The 27,469-nt window shown below is 40.1% G+C and overlaps 1 protein-coding gene across 4 annotated transcripts in view; it reads left to right on the forward strand.

The window, feature by feature from the left end:
* Positions 1-27,469, forward strand: part of SOBP (sine oculis binding protein homolog) — a 135,931-nt gene that overhangs the window by 19,261 nt on the left and 89,201 nt on the right. For 3 of the 4 annotated variants that reach the window (XM_080999940.1, XM_080999938.1, XM_080999941.1), the window contains exons 3-4: positions 4,891-5,076; positions 15,543-15,694. In XM_080999940.1, coding sequence (XP_080856066.1) covers positions 4,891-5,076; positions 15,543-15,694 — 338 coding nt within the window. The remainder of the gene's footprint in view (positions 1-4,890; positions 5,077-15,542; positions 15,695-27,469) is intronic. The other variant, XM_080999939.1, reaches the window with a different exon arrangement.

Here is a 27,469-nt window from a genome sequence, read left to right on the forward strand (position 1 = left end):
CCCCCGAGTCTCTTCATTTGTGTGTAATTCTATTTTACTCTGACTTTCCCCTTGACTCCTTACTTCAACTTCAGGTCTTCTACATTCGGGCTTTAGGTTGCTACACAGGCAATGCTGTTCCATTATCAGCTGGAAGTAAAACTTAGAACTGTGGCTCCACATGTTGCAGTTCTTGCTAACACCTTGCAATCATTTGTGCACTACAAGTGGATCATAGATGAAATAGTACTGGTGGGCATAACTGCTGCATTAGAAATAAACAATAATCGCATTCCCTTTGGGGTTAGGGTCTTGGATGGACCTTGAGTTGAATGGGGCCATCTGCAAAGCAACTTGGACTGCAAGGGGTTCTTTTTCCACAATGTCAATTTGTAGCCAAAACCAAATATTGTGATTAGTGCACACTCTTGCTATCAAGCAAACTGCAAAGTCACAGAAGTAGTATGAGAATAAGAAGGTAGCAGACTCACATAGCATCAGCTGAATGTATGCTGGTTGCTGCTGCTTTGTTGCTGTAGTCCTTGCCCATAGTCTGCATTGTACTGGGAACGGGAAAGTCCTTGTCGTGCACCTGGTGGAGGGATACCGGGAAAGCGATGAGGGAGGTGCAGGATCAGTAATGAATAAAAAGAGAACCTAGCCATGCGACGCTGACACAGAAACCTCACACATACATTATGTAAAAAAAGGAAAGCTTACTGCCCCCTTCTCCCCCCCCTGCTATCTCTCCCCACTTCTCTTTCCCCCCAACCTTATACTATATGCAACATCAAAGTCCCACATCGAATATGACTGTTCTACAGAAAGGACTTTATGAACTGAAAATTGGGACGATGTATGTATGTACACCTGGGTGGCGCTGTGTGTTAAACCACAGAGCCTAGGACTTGCTGATCAGAAGGTCGGCGGTTCGAATCCCCGCGACGGGGTGAGCTCCCGTTGCTTGTTCCCTGCTCCTGCCAACCTAGCAGTTCGAAAGCATGTCAAAGTGCAAGTAGATAAATAGGTACCGCTCTGGCGGGAAGGTAAATGACAAGAAAGAAGAGTCCACCTAAACATTAGGAAGAACTTCCTGACAGTAAGAGCTGTTCGACAGTGGAATTTGCTGCCAAGGAGTGTGGTGGAGTCTACTTCTTTGGAGGTCTTTAAGCAGAGGCTTGACAACCATATGTCAGGAGTGCTCTGATGGTGTTTCCTGCTTGGCAGGGGGTTGGACTCGATGGCCCTTGTGGTCTCTTCCAACTCTATGATTCTATGACGTTTCCGTGTGCTGCTCTGGTTTGCCAGAAGCGGCTTAGTCATGCTGGCAACATGACCCGGAAGCTGTACACCGGCTCCCTTGGCAAATAAAGCGAGATGAGCGCTGCAACCCCAGAGTCGGTCACGACTGGACCTAATGGTCAGGGGTCCCTTTACCTTTACCTATGTACGCTTGTAACCAAATAAAATCTTTAATAAAAACATTTTTTTTAAAACAAAAAAACAAAAAAAGAGTAATTATTGATTACTGCAGCAGCAGATAACACTTCCCCAGCCAGATCCTCTGTAGATGGCAGTAAGTAAGTGGTAGAGAGACAGAAAAGAGGACCAGTAGGTGGCATTTTAAATCTCTTGCCTCAGGTTTTTCTCCCCCATTGGGGGTACCTTCTGTTCTTTGCATTTAGGGGATCAACCTGTTGGGGGCATATATTTTAGTCACTAAGACAATACTCACTTGCCCAATGTTGGGCATTGAGGTGGACCTTTTGTAGTGTCTGTTTGGTCTGTTCCATGTGGCCAGGCTGTGCGTTTATAAGGTTTTGATCAGCAGCAGTAATCATTAACATAGAATGCTTGGTGTTCACAAGCGCATATGGCTGTGCTCTCCATTTCTTCAGTCTGGTAACTTCCCTTCTCTGGCAATCTGCACTACACCTCTCTGCTTCTGTGGCTGTGGTGGTTGCAGACTGCCACAGGTAAGAGAATTGAAAGGCACATGTGGAGTTTTTTTTCTGGGTGCATTTCACATTCATGAATCCCTCCCCCACTTTTGCTCTGTAAGGTCACCAAGCCAATAATTTTGGCTCAGCGCTAATTATTGATATTGTGGGCAGTATTTAACATTCTATAAGTATGTGTGTGTGTGTGTTGAAAAGGAGAAACAAAAATATATGCACTTTTCACAATTTTTAGTTTTAATGAGGTCATCATCCACATAAAATCAATAAAGTAACTCAGAAACTTTATCTGCAGAAAACGGTTTTCATATAGAATATTTCATCCAGTTTAAATTATATTATTATAAGCATATGGTCCATGTTATGTGTTTCATGTTACAAATGAGGACATTGGACACCTTGGAAGCAGTATTCATTTTACAGAATACACATAGAAAAAATAAATGGTTTTTATGATTCAAAGTGAGAGCTCATTTTAAGAGTGCAGTCATAAAGAAAAGTGCAAAAGCAATTGTAATGAATTGCCGCAAGCTGAATCCAAGTTAAAGGGAAATAAAGGGAATGCAAAAATGAGTGCATGTACTAAGGAATTCTATTTTCCCTGAAATAATATTTTATTGTTCACTTTAGTTATTAATATCTGATGATATGTGTATACGGTAATGTTAATGCCAGTGGATTAAGTATGTATATATTTTTTTGTATTCTGTAAATAGGGATCCAAGCTTGGTTAAGGTATAGTTAAGGTGTGATTGAAAACATTTAAAGAATTTATTACATTTAAAGACTGGTTTTACTTCAGTGTTTTGTTGAATGATGATTCTAATTAAGGCTAAAAAGCTAAGTACATATACTAGTGAATAAGTACCAATTGATTTAATGAGATTTTGGGCCAAAATAGACATTATGGTAAATGTGTGCTCCTGCTAAAGATGGCTACCACACTTCGATGTCCCTGATCCCTTCTGTTCTGTCTGCCTGTAAAACATAACTCATAATATGGTGTCATAATTTACTAAGTTTCCTTAATGCCACTCCATGCTACTGACTATCAGTGGTGGAAAATGTGTCAATATATGTGAAACAAGGAGGGGCAGAGAACCATGTGAAATCTGTAGCTCACCTGAGAACAGGCAACAAAAGTAGGTCTACAGTTTGAACATGGTAAGAGAAGGATTATTGATAATGGTCAACTGTTATTCCAGTTTTCTGGAGGTCTTCAGTGCTAGATATTAAACCTCAGTCAGTCATGAAGATGCTAAAGAGCTGTTCGTCTTGCTTTGGAATACTGTAGTAGATACTGTTGTCTTGGATAAGGGGCCACAATTTGTAATAGAAGATTTTTGTAGCATTCACATGTCTATTCCCAAAGCAATGGAAAGGCTGAATCATCCATCAAAATGGTTAAGAGAATTTTGACCAAAGCCAGAAAAATGAGAATTGATCCATATTTAGCCATTCTGGATCTCTGGAACACAACTTTGCTAGTCTTAGATAGGAGTCCAGCAAAGGGACTGATGGGTCAAAGGAGAAAGACTTTGCTGCCTATACTACAGGCAGAGGGCCACAACAGGTGAGCTAAACTTATAGCAGAACAGAAATGAAGAAAGGCTTGTTACTACAACCAGCCAGCCGAAGGACCTACCCAAAGTACACATGGATGAGCATGTCTGGATAAAGCCAAAGGAGTGACAGGAAAGCTGAGGTCCTAATTCAGAAGAGCATACTGATGTGGTGACCCAGAGGTTCCAAGTCTTGAAAAGACATTTGTGTTGAAACCATTGAGCCGTAGCAGACTCAGAACCAGCAGGACAGAATGAAAGGAGGCAGTTTCGGGAAGCAGAAGTTCTTGTTCAAGTTGGAGAGGGCCCAGATTCTCTTCCCCTCCCTCCGCCCAAGAGAATGGGAGACAGATCATCTCATCCCATGCTCCTTGAGATGCAAAATATATCAGCTATCAACAGGGAAGTATAACTAACTATGTATTATAACCAATTTAAGACTCTGGTAGGCTGACAGATACAGAGACCACCACCTAAAAGATTATAATTGAATTCAAGGAGTTAGATGAGGGTTTTAAAACTATGCATATTCACTTTAAAAATAGCTCTCTTTTATTAAAGTTGTAAAAGGATATATTCAGAACCCTACTATATAGGAGAGTTGGGGAAGTAGACAGGAAGAGTAGCCCAGTGGCACAGATTGAGAGGACAGCTGCCAGAAGTGACTTTGCAAACACCACAGAGACCTAGCAGGAGGGACAAAAAGTTCAAAGTAGGCTTGTTTAATAAAGGGCATATATATATCCTGCCTGATTCATTAGTGGTTGCAAATGCCACATGATACAACAGAAGTACAAATAAAACGTCATATTCTAACGAGATGACATGTTTCAGGGGTAGCCAATGTGGTGCTGTTTAGATGTTGCTGGACCACAACTCCTATCATCCCTGATAACTGGCCATGATGGCTGGGGCTGATGGGAGTTAGAGTTCAACAACACTTGGAAGGCATCATATTGGCCACCTCCAGCTTATGAAGGGCAGGGAGGAATTAGGCCCTCACATGCCTCAGTATCTAAGAATACAGTGGTACCTCAGGTTAAGAACTTAATTTGTTCTGAAGGTCCGTTCTTAACCTGAAACTGTTCTTAACTTGAGGTACCACTTTAGCTAGTGGGGCCTGCCGCTGCTGCTGCACTGCCGCCGTACAATTTCTGTTCTCATCCTGAAGCAAAGTTCTTAACCTGAAGCACTATTTCTGGGTTAGCGGAGTCTGTAACCTGAAGCGTCTGTAACCTGAGGTACCACTGTAATCACTATGTATTAGTTTGCAAATGGTTGCAGGATACATTCTTCACACCACAAGCCTCATGGGTTAGTTGGTCCCCAAGTAAGTATAGCAGTTTTTATATGTTATATGTTTATATGTATTCTGTTTTTTTTTTAAACAGAAAATTCTTTGCCAAAAACAAAATTACCTGAAGACAGTGTTATTTCATCCTACAACATAAACGCAGGCTATCCGGGGCTTACCACAGGAAATGGACTCTCAGACTCACCAGCAGGATTGAAGGAACATGGGAATGTACCCATTATTGTACCATTAATTCCACCACCTTTCATAAAGCCACCAGCAGGTAAATTACTTAATTTGTAATGACCTCGGGCAGAAGTTCTGTTCTTGTTAGATACTGCTTCCTTATAAAATATTCTATTTACAATTATAAATGATTGATTAAGAATTGCAGAAACATGGAAACCCTTAACGGTTTCTCTCGCTAAGTGCTTTTAAAAAGTCATTGGATTAGAGCCAAACTAAATTAGTTGCACTTAGATCCCATTGATTCCCATGGGAACTAGGGCTGCAATCCTAACCCACTTATCTGGGAATAGCATCACTTATGACTTACCTATGAGTAGATATGCTTAGGATTGCAGTCTAAATAATGAGTGAATTATCCCACTGATTTCAATGGGACTTACGTGAAACTAATTTAGACGGGTAATGATTTCAACACAGTGGGATATATAGTATATTTTAGCAGCCAGCATTTTCTATAAATGTCTTTGTTCACCCCAGCCTGTCAAGGTGTGAAGGTGTGTTTGTTAGGGATATGCAAGGGCCCCAAGATTCATCTTGTATCTGTGCTTTTAGAAAATCTGAAGCTATTTCTGAGTTGCTCTGTTCATTTTGATCTGTAATTCAGGTTCCAAGCCACTCAGTATAAAACAAAGCTTGGTGTTCCTCATATACTCTTATGGGGAATCTTAAAAAATGGGTATAAGCCCCCCCCCCAGAAGCAGATAAAATTGGCTGGCACAGGAGCCCCTCCGGAGTCCAGGGGCTTTTGTGGGGATTCACTTTCCTCCATAATCCATATTAGGGTAATACCTTTATATTATGCCAACTAAAACTTCAAAATCCCTATTAGTTTCATATTTTCAAGGGGAGAACAGGGGGTTAATCTCTTGCTCTGTCTTATCTTAAAATAATTAAGATGTTTCTGAGTGGTGTGTATTCTTGCTTGTACATTTTTTAAAACACTGGCAGCTTCACCCCAGTGAGCTACTTTTCCTTGTACTTGTTTGTGTTGCAAAATGATGCCCTTCAATGGGCAAAGGTGAAGCTGTCCATAATACCTCCTGCAGAGTTATAAAGAGCTCTGGAGGCCCCTCCTCTCCCAGGTAAAGCAGTATATATATATTTTTTAAGGGGTAAATGAAGCTCTGCTTAACAGTGAGACATGGGGCTTTGATGGTGTCCTGCTCCAGCTCAGGGGTAGGGGATGTTGACATCATGATTTGACCAGAGGAGGAGTAAAATTACGCTGAATCATTAGCATCATTATTTTAGCCACAGCACAGAAAAGTTGCACAAACCTATGTTTTGTTTTGGGTTTACGATTTATACTTGCACACCACTTTGCAGTTTTTAAGTATAAAGCAGTTTGTAAATATTTTAAAATAAATAAGTGGTCCCAAATCCAATCCATCATATTGCCACTTAGGACTCTGAAATATCCCAGTCTGAAACTCTGGAGAACTACTGCCAGACAGTGTAGACAATATTGAGCTAGATGGATCAATGATCTGTTTAGTATAATAGAATAGAATAGAATAGAATAGAATAGAATAGAATAGAATAGTGTTCCTATGGTCCGACAGGAATGATTTGTGAAAGCTGTGCAGTTTTAGGTGTCATAGATTTCAATTACAGAGATCACGGCACAAGCTTAATTCTCTCATTGAAATCCATGCTGCATAAAAGTGATTAATTTTGGCTAGGTGGTCCTCATCTAGGAACAATAGTTCCAGACACGTAGAAGAATCCTGTGCCTTTTTGAGTAATGTTACACCTAAGTCCTACAAGCTGCAGCTCCTCTAGTCACCTCTCCATCAGGTTTGGAACAAACCCCAACAACTTACGCTGAAAGTTGATGCACATAATTAACGGTTGTGTGGCTAGCCTCAATTGCAGCCTAATATGGCAGACAGGTTGTATGAAGGCTTTGCTTGGGATACCTCTTCAGATCTGAGCAATAGCAACCACATCCGTATTTATTAACTTCCCTGAGGTTACGTGTGAGATTATAATGTCCTGCAAATTCCATGAGATTTCTTTTAATCAAATGAATTATACATTCATACAGTAAATTTTTAAGTGAGTAACTCAGTTGGGTGTTTCAGCGGTAGAGTGCATTAAAGAATGTCTGAAAGTATTTAAGTAATATAAAGGAAGATTATCAGGATTAATATCAAGCGTGTAACTAAACAACCGTAGTAGTGATATTAATATCATGTGCCTGTCATGTTGATGAACTCATCTAGGGAAAACTGTGTTTCAGTTCAGATTGAAATCCTGTCTATTGCCTCTGAAAGTCTTGATATGATCAAATATATATGCCCCAGAGAGACTGTGCTGAAATGTTTTATATTTTCGTGACATTCTTATCTGGAGCAATTCTCTCCCATGTGGCATTTCTCGAGGTTTATATGAGGCATGATTCATTTGTATTGGGTGCTGTTTTTCATAAACTGCAAAAGTAACTGTTATGGCTACAGTCGGGTGTTTAATTGCTATGTTATTATTTACTGTTGTATACATTCCAGTAATTGCTGAATTTATATAACAGCAGGCTCAAATGTGTATCTGTTTAAGTTGTTGGGAGTTTTGTTGCACTCTGTTGACCTAATATAGACCTAATATAGACTCTATATACCTAATATAGGAGAAATAGACCTAATATAGACTCAACATGTAGTAAAGAACATTGTTAATGCTTTGTGAAAGAAATTAGGAATCATACAATGTACCAATCTTGTCAGCAATATAGGTGAAATTCAGGTTGGCATACTGGTAAAAAAGGGGAAATATAAAAAGCAGAAAGATAGGAATGAGGCGGGTGGGAATTAATGTGCAATACTTGGATGTCTTTCTCTGTATATTCTTGCATAGAAGTTGAGATTTGCGTAGGAGAGCCATGGCAGTACCAAAGGGCTTTGGAACAAACTGCCCCTTGAAATTTGACTAGCACCCACACTGTTTGTCTTTAGATGCCAGTTCAAGACATTTTACGCAGCCACTGAATTTGAAAGAGCAGTGAGACAAAAGCTGAAGGCTGTCTCACATACAGTTTCTTTTGCTGAGCTTTGATGATTTTATTATATTGACGTTGCTTTTTATTTAACTTGTTGCGACCTACCCTGAGACCTTTGGTTTATATAAATAATCTAACTAATAAATAAATACGAAGAACTAGATTTAAATCTAGGAGATCTGGGTCCAAACTACAGATGCAATGGCAGAAGATGTGGTTCTTCCTCTGTCATACAGAAATTGTTCTGACTTTTATGGGTGCATAGGCAGGAGGTACTAAATCCCACCCCTCCTGGACTGGCAGTTTACCTCCCTGCAATAGTTCCTGGTGCCATTTTTCCTTCAGTCTTGTCTCCAACACCTGAAGTGAGCCCAGGGAGAGAAATACATTTGGTGATGGGGAGTTAAGGAGGGATAAGAGGAACTGTTCGCCACCCCTTGCCCCCTCCTCATTGCCGTATGCTGCTGAGGCTGAGAAAGCATCAGTGAGGTGGCCTGCAGTGGTGGCAGCAGAGTGGGATAGCAGCTGAGAAGATGTTCTGGCCTGTTGTGACTGTTCCTCCATGGCTTGCCTGGGCTGCCCACTGCTGCTTCCTCTCTCATCTGCTGCTGTGATGAGATGGCTCCCATCATGCTGTAGTGTGCAGAGCTGTCTGTTGGTGGCTAGCCAAACTACCACATGAAAACAGCCTTAAGGCAAATATATAATAGGAAATACTAGACACCTCAGAAATAGGCAACGTTACAAAACCTGTCAATATGTTTCTTGTAATATTTACTACCTTGAAAATTGACAAGGCAAAAACAATATCTGATTTTAAAAGAGGGAGACAAAAAACCCAAATTCTTCATTCCTGTGAGCTCTTAACAGTTTCTTTAAAAGCAAACAAACAGAGATAAGCTCTTGAATTTGAAAGTTTCTTGTCTCTAAATAACATAGGCCTAAAGCTTTCACATTGCTGATAATCTTCTTGGAAAATAAAGCCAGGGTGGGGGTGGGGAGAGGATATGAGAACAGTTTAGTTATACTAGATTTTCACTGGCTTTATTCATTCACTTCAGACTGAAAGAGGGAGGGGGAAGAGCAACGAAACGTTCTTCTTAATTAAGACTTAAAATGACACTGCAAACTTTTGGTGATTAATTGAAGCATGCTTTTGCCTGATGCATATTTAGTTATTATAATGTGATAATTTTACCTTGTTATTCAAACTGTTCCCACTGGGAGCATGATTTAACACTGTGAACGCTCCATGTTTATTGCATTGTTCATTATGAAACATACACAGGCTGGAAAACCATAAGGAGACACGTATAAGTGCTGTTTGTACAACAGTTAAGGGAAGTACTGCTTCCACCTCTAATGACATAACCCTGGAGTAGAAAACACAAGCTGGAACTCCTTGAATATCTGTTAGCTATATGAATGGCAGAGACAGTCATTCTGGTCCTTAGACAGCAAGGATAATAAATGTGTTGATAATATCACCTCCTCTAATTACAACAGTTAAGATGTTTATTGAGATAAACAAGTGCAGATATTGTTTTGTTTCTGTTTTCCAAACTGTGTTTGCATTATAACACATGGTGGTCTAAATATGTTTTTTATAGCATTGAGGAAAAAGAGGTAGCTAGTTAGCAGGATTTTACTTTAATAGCAAGTAGCTCATATTGGGGGTATTAACATAAAGATTTTGGGGTGACTGACACATGATCTGAAAAAGTCACACTCCTTCCAGTTTGTTGCTCCATATTCCAGGTACACAACAGATACCAGCAGTAAAGAATGTTTTTCTTCACTAGATCTATAAAAGCATGCAGATTGATATTTTAGGAGATGGGCAGAGCAATCTTCACCATGATGCTGGAGGGGGTTAGGATACAACAGAGATTCTGGAAGCCTCTGCTGAACTTGTTGATGATGTAGTGGCTGCGAATAGGCTATTGCTGCTGCTAGTGTAATGCCCTAAAATGGGGTGGAATCAGGTCAGGGTGGAGACAGCTTAAGTATCCACTGCATCCTAAGTCAGCCAAGCAGCTGGAGACAGGTCTGATCCGAGCCTCTCTGCAGTGCCAGCCTGAGGCTGGAGTAGCAAAAATTCAGGAAAAAACTGCCTCTCTTCTACCCTGACCTGATGGAATGACTGGAAGACCATGGCATTGAATCCCACCCAGAGCATTTGGTTACTTTTAAGGAAATGCTACATGGAAAGCTTGACTTCTTTGTAGCAATGGCAAAACAACTTCAGGTTTGCTTAAGTTCTGGTGTAGATTCCAGACTTGTTATTATAAATGTTAGTACCAATTAATATTTTTTATTGTATATTGTTGTTTAGGAAGGGGGAGGAAACCACCAAGTGGGGGTCTGCAACAAAATATTGCAGTATGGAGTGTTTGTGTTCAGCCCGTACTGCTGCCATTTCCCATGATACTCTGTTCCATCCCTGTGCCTTTTATTCCCTCCTACCGCTCAGCAGACACTCAGCATTCTGTTGGTTTGTTCTGGTGTTTAAAAAATCCCCATAGGTTATTTTTCTGTATTTCTTCATACCTAAGGGTTCCACTGAACCAGCTGATACTACTCTCCTGTGTGTGGATGGTGCTATTTTACTTATGGCCCTGTTCACACAGCACACTGCCCCATTAGTTATAAATCATTATTAAGTTAACCATAGCTAAAATTGATTGTTCAAATGCAGGCACACAGCTTAACTATGGTTTACTAACTATAGTTAATGGGAGCTCATTGATCAAGAATCGTAGCTGGTTTATATTAACCGTAGCTTAGCATGATGCCCAAACTTCTTAGCTATGGTTAAGAGACAGGAGGCACTTAAAAAGTCAATGAGCTGCCAATATAAAACGGCTGTAAAGCAAAGCAAAGCCATCCATGCTCTGGTCTCAGTGGCTCTTGCTAGTGTCTTTTACTCTGCCTAACAACAGCTGTTCTTCCTGCCCTGCTCCACCTATATGGAACAATTTATACAAGTGCTTCACTGTGCTGCAAGCCAAGGGAACCTCGTAGCTTGCTCTCAGCTACTGACCACTGTAGCATTCTTTTTGCTTTTCATCAAGGCATAATAGAAAATATGAAAATGGCACAAGGAATGGCACAACATTTAAATGGGAGTGGGGAAGTTTCCATCTTTTGTATATGCTGGTAAGGGAGTTGATTCTGTTTGTTACTGGGAGGAGGGAGGGCGACAGGGACTGCCACAAGAGAAGGCATGATTCATACAGCTGACCAGTACCAAATGGGCTGGTGCTGCTGCTGATACAGTGAGGCACTGCTATGGAAAGGATGCTGCAAAGGTGTTTGCGATAGCTGGCTGGAGTTGTGGAGAGGGTGTTTCTGATACTACCTCAGATAAATTCAGCTGTGATATAGTGAGTCATGGTTACTAACATCTGCAAGTTACCTTCCGATTATATAGGACATTGTTGTATATATCAATGATGGATTCACCTTCTGGGAGTCAATTTACTATAGATATATGGAATTCTATATCTACAATGTTGCAGATTGTGGAAACACAGTAAAGAAAAGAAAAAATGAACTTTGATCCTGTTGGCTGTACTTTGTCTGAGTGACTGACATCACTTGAACCCATCCCTGTTATCCTGTTATCTGACAAAGGATATCTGTCACCCTGCTTTTCTCAGTACAAAACAAATGCATGTGTTTTAGCTAGAAGCCAGATCTTGAAAAATGCTTGTGTTTTGTGTATGCTTCTCATATCTGATGGATTCCATAAGGTGAAACAGGTCAAAATGTGAATGTAAATTATAGCTGGTCTGCAGGATCATAACTTCTGCATTCCATTCTCCTTGTCTGAAATAGTGGATATTTCACAAGGACCACTTACAGTTTTTGTATATTTAGTACCTGAACAATATGAATGCAATCCAGACATACTACTATTTCCTCTAGCCATGACAAACTTTCTAATGACTCTAATTGCCAAATGACTCATAGGATGTACAGCAGCCTTCCAAACTGGTGGAAAATTTGCAGTAGCTTCTTGTTAGGAGTTGCTGTTCTGTTCCAGGAGAAGAGCTGTAGTGCAGTTCTTTAAAGGTAAAGGTAAAGGGACCCCTGACCGTTAGGTCCAGTCGTGACCGACTCTGGGGTTGCAGTGCTCATCTCGCTTTATTGGCTGAGGGAGCCGGTGTACAGCTTCCGGATCATTTGGGCAGCATGACTAAGCTGCTTCTGGTGAACCAAAGCAGCACACGGAAATGCCGTTTACCTTCCTGCCGGAGTGGTACCTATTTATCTACTTCCACTTTGACGTGATTTCGAACTGCTAGGTTGGCAGGAGCAGGGACCGAGCAACGGGAGCTCACCCCGTCGTGGGGATTCAAACCACTGACCTACCAATCCCTAGCACCACCCGAGTCCCACCAAATCTGATGCAGCCATCAAAGTCTGTGCTATATCAGAGTCCATGTTGCTTCTGACTTTCTGTGTGGGACTATCTGGGCTGGAATTGGTTGGGGAAAGTGCAGCACAGCCATTAATATATATATACTACACAGTAAGTACTTAGTGTTTTGGTATTTTTTCATTAAATTAATTTTGTCATTGTTATTCCCTCCATCCCAATTGCAGTGTTGATCTTAATGATCCATAGGAATAGCTTGCTTTCCAATACATGTTGCATTCCTTTATTTACACTGTTTTTTAAATCAGAACTAGACACGTGTATTCTTTCCTGTATTTGTGGGCGAAGGGAATACACTAGATCAAGAGTCAGTGGAGTCTCCACTGGTGGAAAGGGGAAGTAATTTTTGCCAAATTTGCCCTTGCTTCTGTAACCACCAGCACCATCTCCCAGATTGTTCCAGAGAGTCCCCCAGATTTTATTTTGTCAGAAGCTATAGAAGGCTGCAAGGGAACAAGAAATTGGCATAAATTATCTCCTCCCCGCTTCCCCCTGCAGATGCATTCAAAAAGTGGAGTTCCACTCCTCTCGGGTATGGATCCAACCCCATGTATTTAAATCATAATGTGAGAGGCAAAACCCATGCCATCACATTGTAGTTTTCAGATCTGAGGCCAGCTAGGCAGGACTTGGGGTGAAGGTTCAAGGGAGAGGGTCCCACAGAACATCATTGGGATCAAGCCTGTATTGAGTGAAAGCTACAATCAGGTACAGGTAGAACCTTGGCACAGGCTCAGATCCACAAAGAGCAATTCAGACTGGGCAATGGGACCAGGACTAAAAGGACAGGTAAGAAGTAGGCAGGCAGAAAGGAGCACAATGGCAATTGAAATCCAGGGCCAGCATCAGGCTCAGGCAGAGATCCCGTGCAGTGCATAGTTTTGCTGGTTTGGTTGGAAGGTTGGGATCAGTAAATGCAGGGGAAACTCAGGTAGTGCTTTCATTTCAAGGAAGCAGGGTGCCTCTCCATTGGGCAGTTAGTGCTACAGCATCATCTAGGAACTACCTTCTGGAGAGCACAGAGTAAAGTAGCATTGTTTTAATCCTTGTCAACCAGTGTAGACTGAAGCCAGGTCTCTGAACCATAAGATCTATATTTGTTGAAATAGCACAATGGATCCCTAAAATTTGAGCTCTCTGGATGTGCCCTTGAATGACAAGTTCAGTGTTTATGTCATATATGCAGAGTAACTTCACAGTACATATATATATATATATATATATATATATATGCTCAGAAGTAAGTTGATGTTGAACCACTTTCAGAAAAGAAGTTCAGCAGGTCAGTATCAAAGAAAGCAGCATTAGGAACCCAAGCTTGTGTTTTCAAACTCAGTTTGCCACAGTGATTACAACGTTGGTACTCTGTTTGATTGCTATAAAGATGCCCCAAAGACTAATTACTAAACCAGTTTGTAGTCCATGCACTATGAACAATTCAAGGTTCAGAGAATCTGTCATAAAACCATCCCATTCCCACTGCAAAGGATTTGTTGTGTAGCAGCACTGTCATAATTCTGCAGAATTATTGGCTAACTAATTTGTACTAAAGGCATTTGGCTCCTTTCCCCAGCTACCATAACTCAAAACTATGTGCCACATTTGATTAATGTCAACAGAATAAATATTGCCAGTTTAATAACATTTTCCCCACTCCCAATTTGTGTTGTGATTTATATTTGTCAATAAAAGTTGCACGATGTTGACAATGAGCTTTTAGATTTAATCAGGCTCTTCATCTTTAAAGCCATGAGAGTTTGTGTTTTATGCACAGAGATTATGTGTTTTATCATCCTTTCGAATTCACTAGGTCAGAAACTTTGCAGGAAACTGTGACAGAAAACTGGCTGTCTGGAAAGATTTGAACGATTCTGAAGCTAGGATGCTTAGGAGATGGGAACAGAGAAGTGTGATCATAAAGAATGCATGTGCATGAAAATGCAGTCCATGCAGATTGGAACTCCATGAGAACCATGCTGCATGATCCTTAAATTTGTAGGAAGCAGAGCATGGTGAAGTATAATTCAATTAAATAATGCATATATGCATATATACATACATTTTAATGTGAATTCAGCATATGGCACCAGTATATAGCAGTTATATTAAGGCAACAATACTATGCAGATATTTGAGGATCAATCTAATTGAACACAATAGGACTTAATTACAAATAAGCAATCATAAGAACAGGCTCACACAAGTATTGTTCATGCTTGAGAAATTTCTATTTATTTCTACATACACAGGACCAAACAGGATCAAATGCCATGTTTTAGAGTACATGTGGATAACCTGTGGCCTGTGGGATACATACAGCTCTAGTAGGTATTCCATACTGCCTGCTCTAAGTCACTTCCTTCCACCACTGGACTTCGCATGTAATTTGTGGGCTCCCAAGCCTATTAAGTAGCTGTTTGGTTGGCTGTAGATAATGTAGTTGTGATGAGAATGGCTGTGGGAAGCGGAAAATAAATTTTTTTTGTGTGTGTGTGTGTGTGTGTGAGAGAGAGAGAGAGAGAGAGAGAGAGAGGCCTCATCTTCCCAATGCCCAGTGTCCAGGCTCATGTCCATACCCAGTTGTATTTACACGTACTGGCATGCCTGTGGCCATTGGGGACAAAACACTGCCAACTCCTGTTGTCTTGTTCTTCCATGTGTTAACCTACTCACATTAGTCAGAGCTCCTGAGTTTCATGAGCAGATGATGTTGATTCAGCTCTCTAGAGTTATAAATAATGGGAATGTTATAATATTCTTTCGTGTCAGTTACTGAGTTTAATGAATTAAAGTTCAACGTTTTCTTTAAAATGCTAAAAACCCTGAAAATGGCAGTGCATTGGATAATCTATAAAATTGATAATTGTTTCTAGACAGTTGAAGAATGAGGCAGCCTGTCACCAGCTGCTTTAGCAAACAGGCAGGCAAACAGAAACGTGCAAATATTTGATTGCTTACAGAGAAGTAGATACAAGAAAGATGACTGAAATAGATGTTTGAGGTGTAGCGTATGGATGTTTGACAGGATGCTCATTTTACTCTTCTTGTCTTTTCGTTGCAGAAGACGATGTGTCAAATGTACAAATAATGTGTGCCTGGTGCCAGAAAGTGGGAATCAAGCGTTATTCTCTGAGTATGGGAAGTGAAGTGAAATGTTTCTGCAGCGAGAAGTGCTTTGCAGCTTGTCGAAGAGCATACTTCAAGAGGAACAAGGTAAGAGTATAAGGAGTGCAATATACAGAGAAACTGATTCTACGCAATATCTCAGGTGACATCTTAATTTTAGAAATCCTAGTGTCTTCCCATTCCCCCCCCCCTTACCCATGCACCTCTTCTGCTGAACTATCAAGACTTTTGTTAATATATACCCTATTTAATCAGTTTTTATCAGCTGGTTGTACTTGCATTCTGTCAAGTCAGGTGTCTGTAAAGACAGGCAAGGATACTGTGCCATAAAAATAAGAGCCAAAAGTATTCTAATTGCAGTTACGATTTTGTAAGGATTATTGCTGAAAGGAATCTTAAAACCTATGCAGGAAAGCAGCAGGAATACAAATCTCATTTAGCATTTTGCTACCTACCTAGATAACATTAGCGAAGCGTTTATCACTTGCTACAGCTGACAGCAGGATTAGAACTGTGATTAAAAGCTTGATCCAAAGTCCTTTGTAGGTGACTTGAATTATTTCCATTGACTCCAGTGGATCCTCTGTTGCTCTCTCATTCTCTCTTTCTAATTAATTTGTGTTAAGCATTGCCGACATTTCTGTTTTTTATTTTAGTGGTGTTGGCAGTACCTAAAACAACATAAATAGTCTAGGTGATAATTTCAAAAGAAATTAGATAATAAGATTTTATTAACATGATTTGTGAAGAAATTTGGTTGAAAATTGTTTTAGTTTACACACAGCTAGAAGCTAAGAAGATGCATTTGAAATAATATATATGTGCAGCTCCTTCCGATGACATTTTCAGTTTTAGTTAATGATGCTGTGCTCTTTTTTGGCAGAGCACATAATGGATATTTGAGGCACCACTAATTTTATTTTTTAACAATTAGGGTTGTAACAAGATTTCACGATACAGAATTTTTATACAAAACGTGATAAGGATTTTTGTATATATCTGAATACTAACCATATTTCTAGGGCAAGGTTGCTCAGAACTTTACAGAGAGTTGACGGCTGTTGGTGGATGTGGGAAAAGCAAATGTGATATCCAATTAAGACGAGTCATACTCAGAGTAAACCCAATGTATTTAAGTAGCTTAAGTCCATTAATTTCACTGGTTCTTCTCTAAGTATGACTATCTTTGGCTATCACTAAAAATTCACAAAAGTTGGAACATACCCGGCTACAGGTTTGCAGTTGAGCTGGACCAGAAAAGGATGTGAAAAGAACAAGGAGAAGAGAAGAAGGGGGGAGGAGAGAATTAGATAGCAAAGCCTTAAGTAAGTAAGCAAATAAACCTTCCAGCAAACTGGAAATGTCTGTTCATCGCTGCATACAGGTATCAAGCCACAATACCACATGAACATCAGTTTGTGAACATGCTCCTGGACCCAAAAGATCCACCTTTGTGGATTCCTCCACACTGTATCTTTGGCAAGCTAATGTAATCCAAATACAAAGGAGGTTAAATTTGCTGTGGTAACATTTTTTTCCACTTACTCTCTTTTTTTCTCATTATAAGTTTATAAATATAAAATACTGAGTTTTGTTTTTGTGTTTGAATCTTCTGGAGTGAAGGTATAGAAATAAGCAAATTTATATAGGGAATATCAGAAGAGGACTGTTTTGAAATGGCTGTCGTCATTTGGTTTGTTTTCAGTTTCTTTTGAAGGGTTTAGTATTTCCAGTGGTCCTTTTGATTTGTGAAAGGGGGGGGGCATTTTCATGAAGTTAACATATTAGCACAGAACATTTTAAAGCTAGGTGTTACTTAGTCATCAGGGACTGGGATTATGCCACAGTGCCTATCAGATGCTTGAGATGATCAGTTTTAAGGGAGTAAGAGTGCTTTATGCCAGATGATGAAACGCAGTCAGGACTGGGGTTCAGACTTTAGTGGGCCCTTGGCATGGTACCCCATTGGATGGCTCCACCTGGACCCCCCACCTTCTGCTGTTGTGTGTTACCACTGTGCTCTACCACCATTGCCAATCACTTACATCAGCCAAGATTGCACATGTTTCCTACTGCAGTGTGTTGCTTTCACTCTGCTCCAGTCGGAGGCAACCATTGGTAATTTTAGATTACCCAAAATGCAATAGCCAACCTGATGTTGATGTTGGGTTGACCATTGGATTTTGGGTAATCTAACATGGTGATTTGTCTGCTGCAGAACAGAGTTAAGCACTCAAAAGTGCTACAAGGCTCCCCCAATAACAAACCAGAGAATGGGGCAGAATTTGAGTTGAGTGATTATTAGTGGCCACAATAAAGAGAGCAATATGGACCACTATCTTTTAATCCACAGGAAGGTTGATACTGGAGAAGGCGTTCTCCCATAGGCATTTTGAGGGTGGGAACTTTCAAGGAGGGATAGGAACCTGTGGCTCTCCAGTTGTTAGACTGCAACTCCCATAATTCCTGAACATTGGTCATTCTGGCTATGGCTGGTGGAAGTCAGTAAACATCTGGGAAACCACAGGTTTCCCATCCTTGCTTTAGATTCAGAGATTATCTATTTCCACAAATGCTGGAAAGGGGTGATATGATAGCCATGTTCAAATATATAAAAGGATGTCACATAGAGGAGGGAGAAAGGTTGTTTTCTGCTGCTCCAGAGAAGCGGACACGGAGCAATGGATCTAAACTACAAGAAAGAAGATTTCACCTAAACATTAGGAAGAACTTCCTGACAGTAAGAGCTGTTCGACAGTGGAATTTGCTGCCAAGGAGTGTGGTGGAGTCTCCTTCTTTGGAGGTCTTCAAGCAGAGGCTTGACAACCATATGTCAGGAGTGCTCTGATGGTGTTTCCTGCTTGGCAGGGGGTTGGACTCGATGGCCCTTGTGGTCTCTTCCAACTCTATGATTCTATGATTCTATGGTATTCTGTTCTTCTACCAGCACCATATTTTCACAGGAGTTCCCCAATAATAGTCATTGTAGTAACACCCTCTAATTGGACAACTGTGTTGCATAAATAGCCTCTCAGTCTGTGTAAACAGATAACTTCTAATACCTATAAATGCATGCTTCTATATTTAGTGGGCAGAGTTCTTTCTTTCTGTTGTATTTCTGTATTTTGGACCTACTAGTGGTTAATATGGTCCCCATATGTTTTGTGCTGCTTTAAAATGTGGATTTTTATTATGATTTTTGTGTATATTTCTGATGTTTTTATTGTGATGTAAACTACTCAGAGATTTCTTTGAAGTATGGAATGGTATATAAATTACCTAAATAAAAAATGAAATAAAATAACTAAAGACGAAGAATTGTACAGAAAATTTATGTAGGTCTCCAGCAACCAAGCTGAGCCTTTGGTTTCAAGATGGCCACTAGGACATATAGTGATCTGCAAGTTATCATACAGTTTGTCTTTAGACAATGCCAGTTCAAGTTGAAAAAGCTGCAGCTTTAGTTTACCTTGTGCCTACTAAATCCTTTTTATAATCTTTTTAACAAAAAAAGAGGTGCTGGTACTGCGTGCCCTTGAGTACCCCCTGGGGGGAGCACTGGTCAAACTACTTTAGGACTATTTAGCACTTATTGGTGTCAGGATTTTAACTAATACCTCTTCAGGTTTTTAATGAAATAAGAATGCCATTTCTCCATTAGTTGCATTTCTTTGGTATTTTCAATCTATACATGTGATCAAGAGTAGACTATAATGCTCAGACATTTTCCCTTCTGCTCCTCATTTCAGGAAGGTGTGATAAAGCTTTACTAGCCCCTTATAGTTTTTATAGCATGTGCTAAAGCAGCACATTGAAAAAGAATATAGTATAAGATCAAATTTGCAAGGCTGCAAATGTTTCACATTTACCAGTGACCTTTGAACTGTTATTGCCAGACTTGTTGTGTACCTGTCTTCCCCATTAGTCTAATGTTTATTTATGTATTTGAGGTTATGCCACTCTACACCTTCTCATTTTCAAACAGAGAAGTAATATGGTCACGTTTCACCTGCCTTATGCATGTTTTAAACAGCACATCTCTGCAACAATATAGTGTTATGTTACAATAAATATGTACAGCTGCTGCATTTCTGCTAACTGATAGGTCTTTGTGGTCATTTCATTTATGGCTTGGATTTCCTAATGGATTGTACTAGGCAGACTTCCCTTTCCTACCCTGACTAAGAACTGCAGCAATAAGCACTTAGCCTAGTCTGGGGGGAAAAAATAGTAAAGAAGGGATACTCATTAGCGCTTCAAAAATAAAAAGCAGAAATGATATATCTATTATTACCAGGTGTTATGTGACCCATTAGGATGTAATCTACATTTACATTTTAAAAACTCACTGCAGGGTATGTGCCATACATAAAAAACACTTTCTTACGAATATTAATTTGAGTCAGATTATTTATGGCAGCCACCTGGAAATTGTTCTAAAGCATGTCATCCAATATCACAAGCACACATGCTGCAAACTAATAGAGCCACATGCGCATGCAAGAAACAAAGAATAGAACACAGCCCAATCCAAGTACAGTGGTACCTCGGGTTAAGTACTTAATTCGATCCGGAGGTCCGTTCTTAACCTGAAGCTGTTCTTAACCTGAAGACCACTTTAGCTAATGAAGCCTCCTGCTGCTGCCGCGCTGCTGGAGCACGATTTCTGTTCTCATGCTGAAGCAAAGTTCTTAACCCAAGGTAATATTTCTGGGTTAGCGGAGTCTGTAACCTGAAGCGTATGTAACCTGAAGCGTATGTAACCTGAAGCGTATGTAACCCGAGGTACCACTGTAAAGGGTTTTGAAGCCCTATTCATTTCCATGGGAGAGCCGATTGTATGCCCTCTCTCATAGAAATCAATGGGACTTCACATTTATCACATTTCAGCAGTTCTAATCTTTATACAGTACACAAATGACAGATACCAGGTAATCACAAAAGTGGCTTACATAAGAATATAAGTATTTGGTTTATTTACACTATCCATGCTCAATTATCCTATCTTAAATAAGCCAAAATATAAATGAGCCTTTGGGCTCAAACTGGGAAGTCTTCCATTAACTATAGTTTCTCATTTTATTTGAACTGAGGTTAAAGGCCTTTGAAAAACTAGGGCTGTATTGAGTTGCTAGTCCTACTCAGAGTAGATCCATTGAAATCCATTGAAGTTAATGAACTGGTTCAGCACTGCTGCTCTTCACTTCCTCAAGCAGAACAAATCCCTGCAGGGACTAGTATCTAGTGGCTCTCAGCTAGTCTTTCCCAGAGTTGTTTGTGGCAGGAGGAGTATTCACAATTGAGTTCTGCTGCCTGAAGGTGTTCTGTGTATGTTCAGGAAGAAGCATCCAACACTCTTTATTCTTGCCCAAGGGAAAAGCTGGCCAGGATAAGGGAGCACACATTGTTAGGCACTACTACCTGAATAAAAGGCCAGCTGAGGAAGGGTTAAATTGCCATTTTGGCTCTGTTTGAATGAGCATTCTGGCCAGTATAGGTTTTATATTTGTATTACACTCACTCTTGAAGAAAATCAATGTGAACTTCATGTGTGTAAAAAGTGTCTTAAAAGAGCATTGCTTAGAGCTCACAAAATCTTGTAGAATGACCAGTTTCAGGCAACCAGAGCATAGCAGAATCTGACTTTTTTTTTTTACATCTTTAAAATGACAAGTGACATTTCCATTGCATGACACACTAGTCAAGTCTCACAATTTCACTTGGATGCTTTTATTAACAATTTCCATTCTTATTTTGGGATTGTGTGCAGATTCAGTTTAATTTTCAGAATTTGTAGCCTTCATAAACATGGAGAAAACTTGAACTGAAAAGTCTTAAAAATTGGAAACAAAGCTAATTGTGTGAAAGTAACGTTTATGTAAATCGCAGTCTGGAACATTTTTGTTAAGTGGGATCCATACAGTTTACTATGCCTGTGTTTACCCGTGTACAAACAAATTTAGTATGTGCAAACAAAATGGCATCTTGTAAATGAATATATGATGATGCATCAAATTATATTGCATGGTATAATCGGCTTTGCTTTCAGTTGCATAACAAGCAAGTTCTGAACTAGATAATGATATAATGATGCATAGCAATCTGTTTTGAGGAATCCTTTTGTAATTGGAGTTCATTGCCATATGATTAATAAGGAGATATATACCATATTTTTCTGTGTATAAGACGAGGTTTTTTAAATTATAAATAAGTGTTAAAAATGGGGACGTGTTTTATACATGGGGGCGTGTTATACACGGAAAAATGCGGTATATCTCAGGCTGGGAGTAAATATAGGATATTATTCACCAGAATAATTTTGAAATTGCTGGTTTAAATGTATAGCCCAGGAAGGTATAAGATGCATTAATCCCTGATAAGCCAATGAATAGTGACAAAATATTGATCACATTCCTAAAAAAGAAAAAGAAAGAAAACTAGAAACCTGAACATTTTCCTTCAGGGAAGTTTGAAAAATTGTAGATGTTGCTCATTCACCTAACTGTAAAAAAACACACACCCAAGGGTTAGGTTTGTTTTTCTTGTGGATTTATTCTTTAAAATAAGCTTTTCAAATATAACCAAACTATGATTTATAATGGAGCGAGAAAGGCAGAGGGACAATGAACTCTGGCAATTGCACAGGGCATCACTGAAATTTGAGTCCCCATGATCCACCAGTGGCACAAACCTCTCTCTCTATTTACTGGGCCAGTGAAGTCCCATGTATTTCTACAGTACTTACAGAAAAGCAGAAGGCTCTAAAGAAGGCAGTTTATCTACTGGACTGGTACACATTTAATTCCAAATCATGGTTTGGCCCTTTTTGTGTTGTGGTTTCAGGAAATAGCTTGGAGAAGCTAAATGTAAAAAAATATAACTGAGAAAAGATTTCTGTTTTACATATTCTGAGGAAAGATTCAAATAAAAGCTATTTAGATATATCTATTTTTCCCAAATTTACTCCCTAGATCTTAAATAAGGCTCCTTTAACTTGGTTACAAAGTCTAAAGTCACTTTAGATCATGTCCATGAAATAACCTTCAAAATATCCAAGGCAACTTGGACCCAGGATTCAACTACAGCATTTCATTTCCTCAAGCTCCTTCTGGCTGGCTGTGTCCCAGTGAATCTGTGTGTGTCTTCTCTAACAAATGATTTCCTTGCTATTTAACTCCTGTCTCTTAAATAAAGCCTCATATTTTTCCAGTTGATTATCTCTTAGAAGCTCCTAGGCTGGTATTTTTCATTGCTTAGTATATGACCTTTCAGGTAGGTACATTAGAATGACAAAAGCAAAGGCATCTACAGCTGAGCATTGTTCCACTCTGTTCCTGGCTGAGATGATGTCTCTTAAACTATACTAGACTGCAAGCTTCAGAGCAAATAGGGCAAACCAGAAATTTACCAGCAGCAATTTCTTGTGGTGGTGAAATAACTTTTGACCACAAATGCAATTTTGTTTAAAAGTGGAGCTGATAAGCAAGGTTTAGTGCGGACTATTTTAAATTTGGGGCATGTTCTTAGATAATGCAAGTGGCTGAAATATCAGGATTGTAAACATATATACCGTATTTTTTGCTCTATAAGACTCACTTTTTCCCTCCTAAAAAGTAAGGGGAAATGTGTGTGCGTCTTATGGAGCGAATGCAGGCTGCGCAGCTATCCCAGCAGCCAGAACAGCAAGAGGGATTGCTGCTTTTACTGCGCAGCGATCCCTCTTGCTGTTCTGGCTTCTGAGATTCACAATATTTTTTTTCTTGTTTTCTTCCTCCAAAAATTAGCTGCGTCTTGTGGCCTGGTGCGTCTTATAGAGCGAAAAATACGGTAATTGTCGTTTGGAAAGCTTAAGGGCCCATGGCAGGATAATATGTTTGGATTTATCCACACAATTCACATCAGGCTTAATTTAAAACTGGGATTCCTTTTTCGTCAGTAGCCTTGTTTAAATCAGTAGACAATCAGCCAGTGGCATATGTATGTTGTGTGTTCAACCTCAGAACATCTGTGAACACTAGCAGCTGTGTCAATTTGCACACAGACACTCAAGGGGATTCTGGTGTCTGCCTTCATGACAAGAATATAGTCTTTATGCTTCCCACTTCCTACACATGGTGGGAAGTTTAAGGGGGCATGTTTTACAGCATCAGTTTGCTTGCATGGCTAGAAAAATAGAGACCTGTGATATCCCTCCTGTGTAATATTTTTTGAATATATTTATGAACATAGGTTGTGTAAGGTATAGATCAGGCACATGACATACCTCCCCACAAAATCTGTGAAAAGAAATCTGGATGGATGCTCATTTAAAGAGTTCATCTGGAAGTGACCTCAGTTTCTTGAAAACTGAATTACAAAACTGCCATTACACAGAAGACTCTGGAGCCACACGTAGAACAAATGTGCTGTTTACTGTCTATGCGAATGTGGCAGCAACAATGAAAGCACATCAACTATTTTTTAACTAACTTATCAAAATTTCCTCACTAGCAATTATTTCAGCACCAAATGCAGCATTGTGGGAACTGACTGACTGATGCCACCAACATATCCTTAATGGAGGTAACTGGCAGAATGGAGTGCTCATCAGTGTATGCATGCTTAGTGGAGAGTTTATTGTCCATCTGCTGCCATTTAATACCCTAAATTTGAATCAAATTCCCATTGTCCAGATGATTAGCAGGTATCCAATGCAATTAAGAGGCATGTTCCCTTTTAATTATAACCATTAAGTTGTGTTACATCAGTCATGTTGTATTCTGGCATCATTCGCTCTATAGAGATGGATGTGACTAATTATGACTTAAAATCTGACCATCTCCTTCAAGTAATGGGGCATGTGTTAGAAACAAATTGACCAGAAGAATCCACTAAGGTCCAGTGACAGGCTGATTTTGAAATACAGATTTAAAGCTGGGTGTGATATAAAGCAGAAATGGGGCACCTGGGTAGGAGACACTAAACCCATCTCCTGCCCACCATTATTTCCTATGCAGCCCTTCCCCTGAAGTCTTTTTTCTCCCAGCAAGTTTCAGTTCCAGAAATGAGGCTGCCTGTGAAAAAAGCTTATGGGAGGAAGGGCTACAGTGGGAAAGATGACTGGGAGGCAACAGCAGTCCTTCCTAATGGGATCACACCCTGTCCCTTGTTTTAGAAATTGAAATATACTCGGAGTCGAGAGTGGATTTCATGCTCTTTATTCAGCTCATAGTGGTGAGGAGGAATGGAAGTTCCCCCACAATGTCTGCTTTATATACATTACTTACACAATGGGCTGCACGTGATTGGCTAATTCTGGGATTCTCCTGCAGGCCAATCAGGTTGCGGATTCACTTCCACCTGGAGCTGGATTGGGTGGCTCCTGTGGCCCAATCAGACTGCTGCATTCTGAATCCTATTGTTCTAGGACCAATCAGAATGCTGCATTTTGGATCCTATTCAACTCAGTAAATAACAGAAATGATTGGGGCAGATATGTTTACTACCACCACCATGTGTATCTTGGACCTGAAGGGACCCTAAATCAGTTTAAATAACAACCCAACCTATGGACAACCGTGGGTATTGTTTATATTCAAGCATAGAGATGAAGCGATCACATGTCTAAAAATGTTCATTGCTATATTTTATATGTGGTCATATTGTAACTGCATGTGAAACTGCTGGGTCAGCTCTCGCTGAGAAGATAACATTCTATCTCATTCTGTAGAAAAATCAAGCATGCAGAAGACAGCTGTACATCAGTTAGTTCTCAAAGTGACTGAAAAGAAATATTGTATTTCTTTGGGATGCTTTGTTATAGCATCAAAACATACTTTTTTTCTCAGGGCATAATGTTCAGTTAGAAAATGGTTGGTGAGCCTCACTGTGTGCTGACAATCTTAGAAGGACATTTAGGAATATATGTGATCTCATTTTCTCCTCTGGAAGGAAATGTTTTGTATTCACTCCAGAATTTCCCTTGGTACATGCCAAGATTTTCCTACTCATGGAGAACTGGGGAGCCCCTACATACTTTTTACTTTGGAAATGCTGGATTGCAGCAATTGTAGTTGCTCAGTTATTTGAAACACATATACACACACACTGTAGAAAAATATATAATTACTTATGTTCTGACATTTTTGTTGGCTTCCACTTCATTTCTAGGTACAATTCCAGCTATTAAATTCACAAAGGCCCTTTCTGCCCCCTGCCTGTTTGTGGGAGTTGAGATGTCAGACTGGTGGTGCTACAGCCTGATCCTATGCATGTTTACTCAGAAGTAAGTTTCACTGAGTTCACTAGGACGTACTCCATATTAAGTGCAAACCAAGGCCTAAGTCTGATTGATTGGAGCCTTAGTGTTGCATCTTTGGAGAGCCAATAAAAGCATTCACTATGAAGGGCCTGCACCTTTAACCTCCTTTGTTGCCCTGCTCAGTCAATTTCAGTTTGCTTATTTTCAAGGAACAGTTCAAGGTCTGTCTTTCTAAAGGGCTAGTGCTGGTGTGTAGTGCATTGGCTTGGGTTTTGGCTTATTGTGGTTTAATATTTTCAAGTCCATATTAATTAATCATGTGTTTTATTTGGAACATGAAGCAGAAGCCTTTAATGAGTATATATATTTTCCAAAATAATGCAGTTATTGGTGAAATGCTCATGGTGTCTTAATAGAATCAGAGTTGGAAGGGACCCATCTAGTCCAACCCCCTGCAATTCAGGACTCTCAACTAGACAATACATCCAAGCATGGAAGGAAAAAGTAGGCAAACTATCCCCATCCCCACTAACCCCCCTGGCCTATAACCCACTATTCCAACACCCAGCACAAAACCTCCAGATAAAAACCTGGCAAGCCAAAGGCCTACACTGTTTAAGAGACTTCTACCAAAACAACAAACCCATACCAACACAAGAAATGCAAGACAAACTACCTTGGCTAACACACCATCAACTACATGACTTCTTAAACAATCCAGCAGTAAAATCAGCAGCCACTAGGCCCTTGACCACCTTCAAAAACCTTCTCCTGACAGCAGAGGGATGCGGTAAAGGAATGGTATCCACAAAATACAAAATACTGCTCCAGAATCCCACAACCCCCCTTGATGCTGTGAAAGAACAATGGGAGCATGACATAGGCTATGAAATTAACCCCACCCAATGGACTAGAATGTGGTCTGAACCTCCCTTTAAATCCATATCTGCCAAAAGAAGGGAACTCACTCTGAAACTCACCTACAGGTGGTACTTAACACCACAGAAACTGGTGCTGATACTCCCAGGAACCTCACCAAGGTGTTGGAGAGGCTGCACCTCCACAGACACATACCACAGACACAATGTGGTTGGGAGTGCCCTAAAATCCAAACCTTCTGGGCAGCAGTCCTACAAGAGATAAGCAAAATAACTAAACAAGTATTAGAACTCACCCCAGAACTGGCCCTATTGAATATCTTTCAAGATCATAATGACCACTTGCACTATACAGAGCTTATAACCCACCTACTCTGAGCACCCAAAAGCCTCATAGCCAGACACTGGAGAGACCTGTCAGGAGTAAACATGAAGCAATGGTATCAAATTGTATGGGAAACAGTTTTGCTAGAAAAGCTAAGCAACAAACTGAAACTGACACAGGGACAAATAGAAGAGGATGCCTTCACCCCAGTATGGCTATACACAGCCCAACAAGACAACAACAGGAATCTGCCAACAGCATATGAATCCATCTGGCTTACCTGACCCAACAAGCCCTCCCCGCCCCTCACAAATGCAAACAAACCCTACTGCAGCCAACCATAGACAACAAACCACACCCTACCCCCAATACCTCACACTGCCAAGGAAATGTAATAAATGAATAGAAAGAGAAACTAC

The sequence above is a fragment of the Podarcis pityusensis genome (genome assembly GCF_964106645.2).
Source record: "Podarcis pityusensis genome assembly, chromosome: 3".
Classification (NCBI taxonomy): domain Eukaryota; kingdom Metazoa; phylum Chordata; class Lepidosauria; order Squamata; family Lacertidae; genus Podarcis; species Podarcis pityusensis.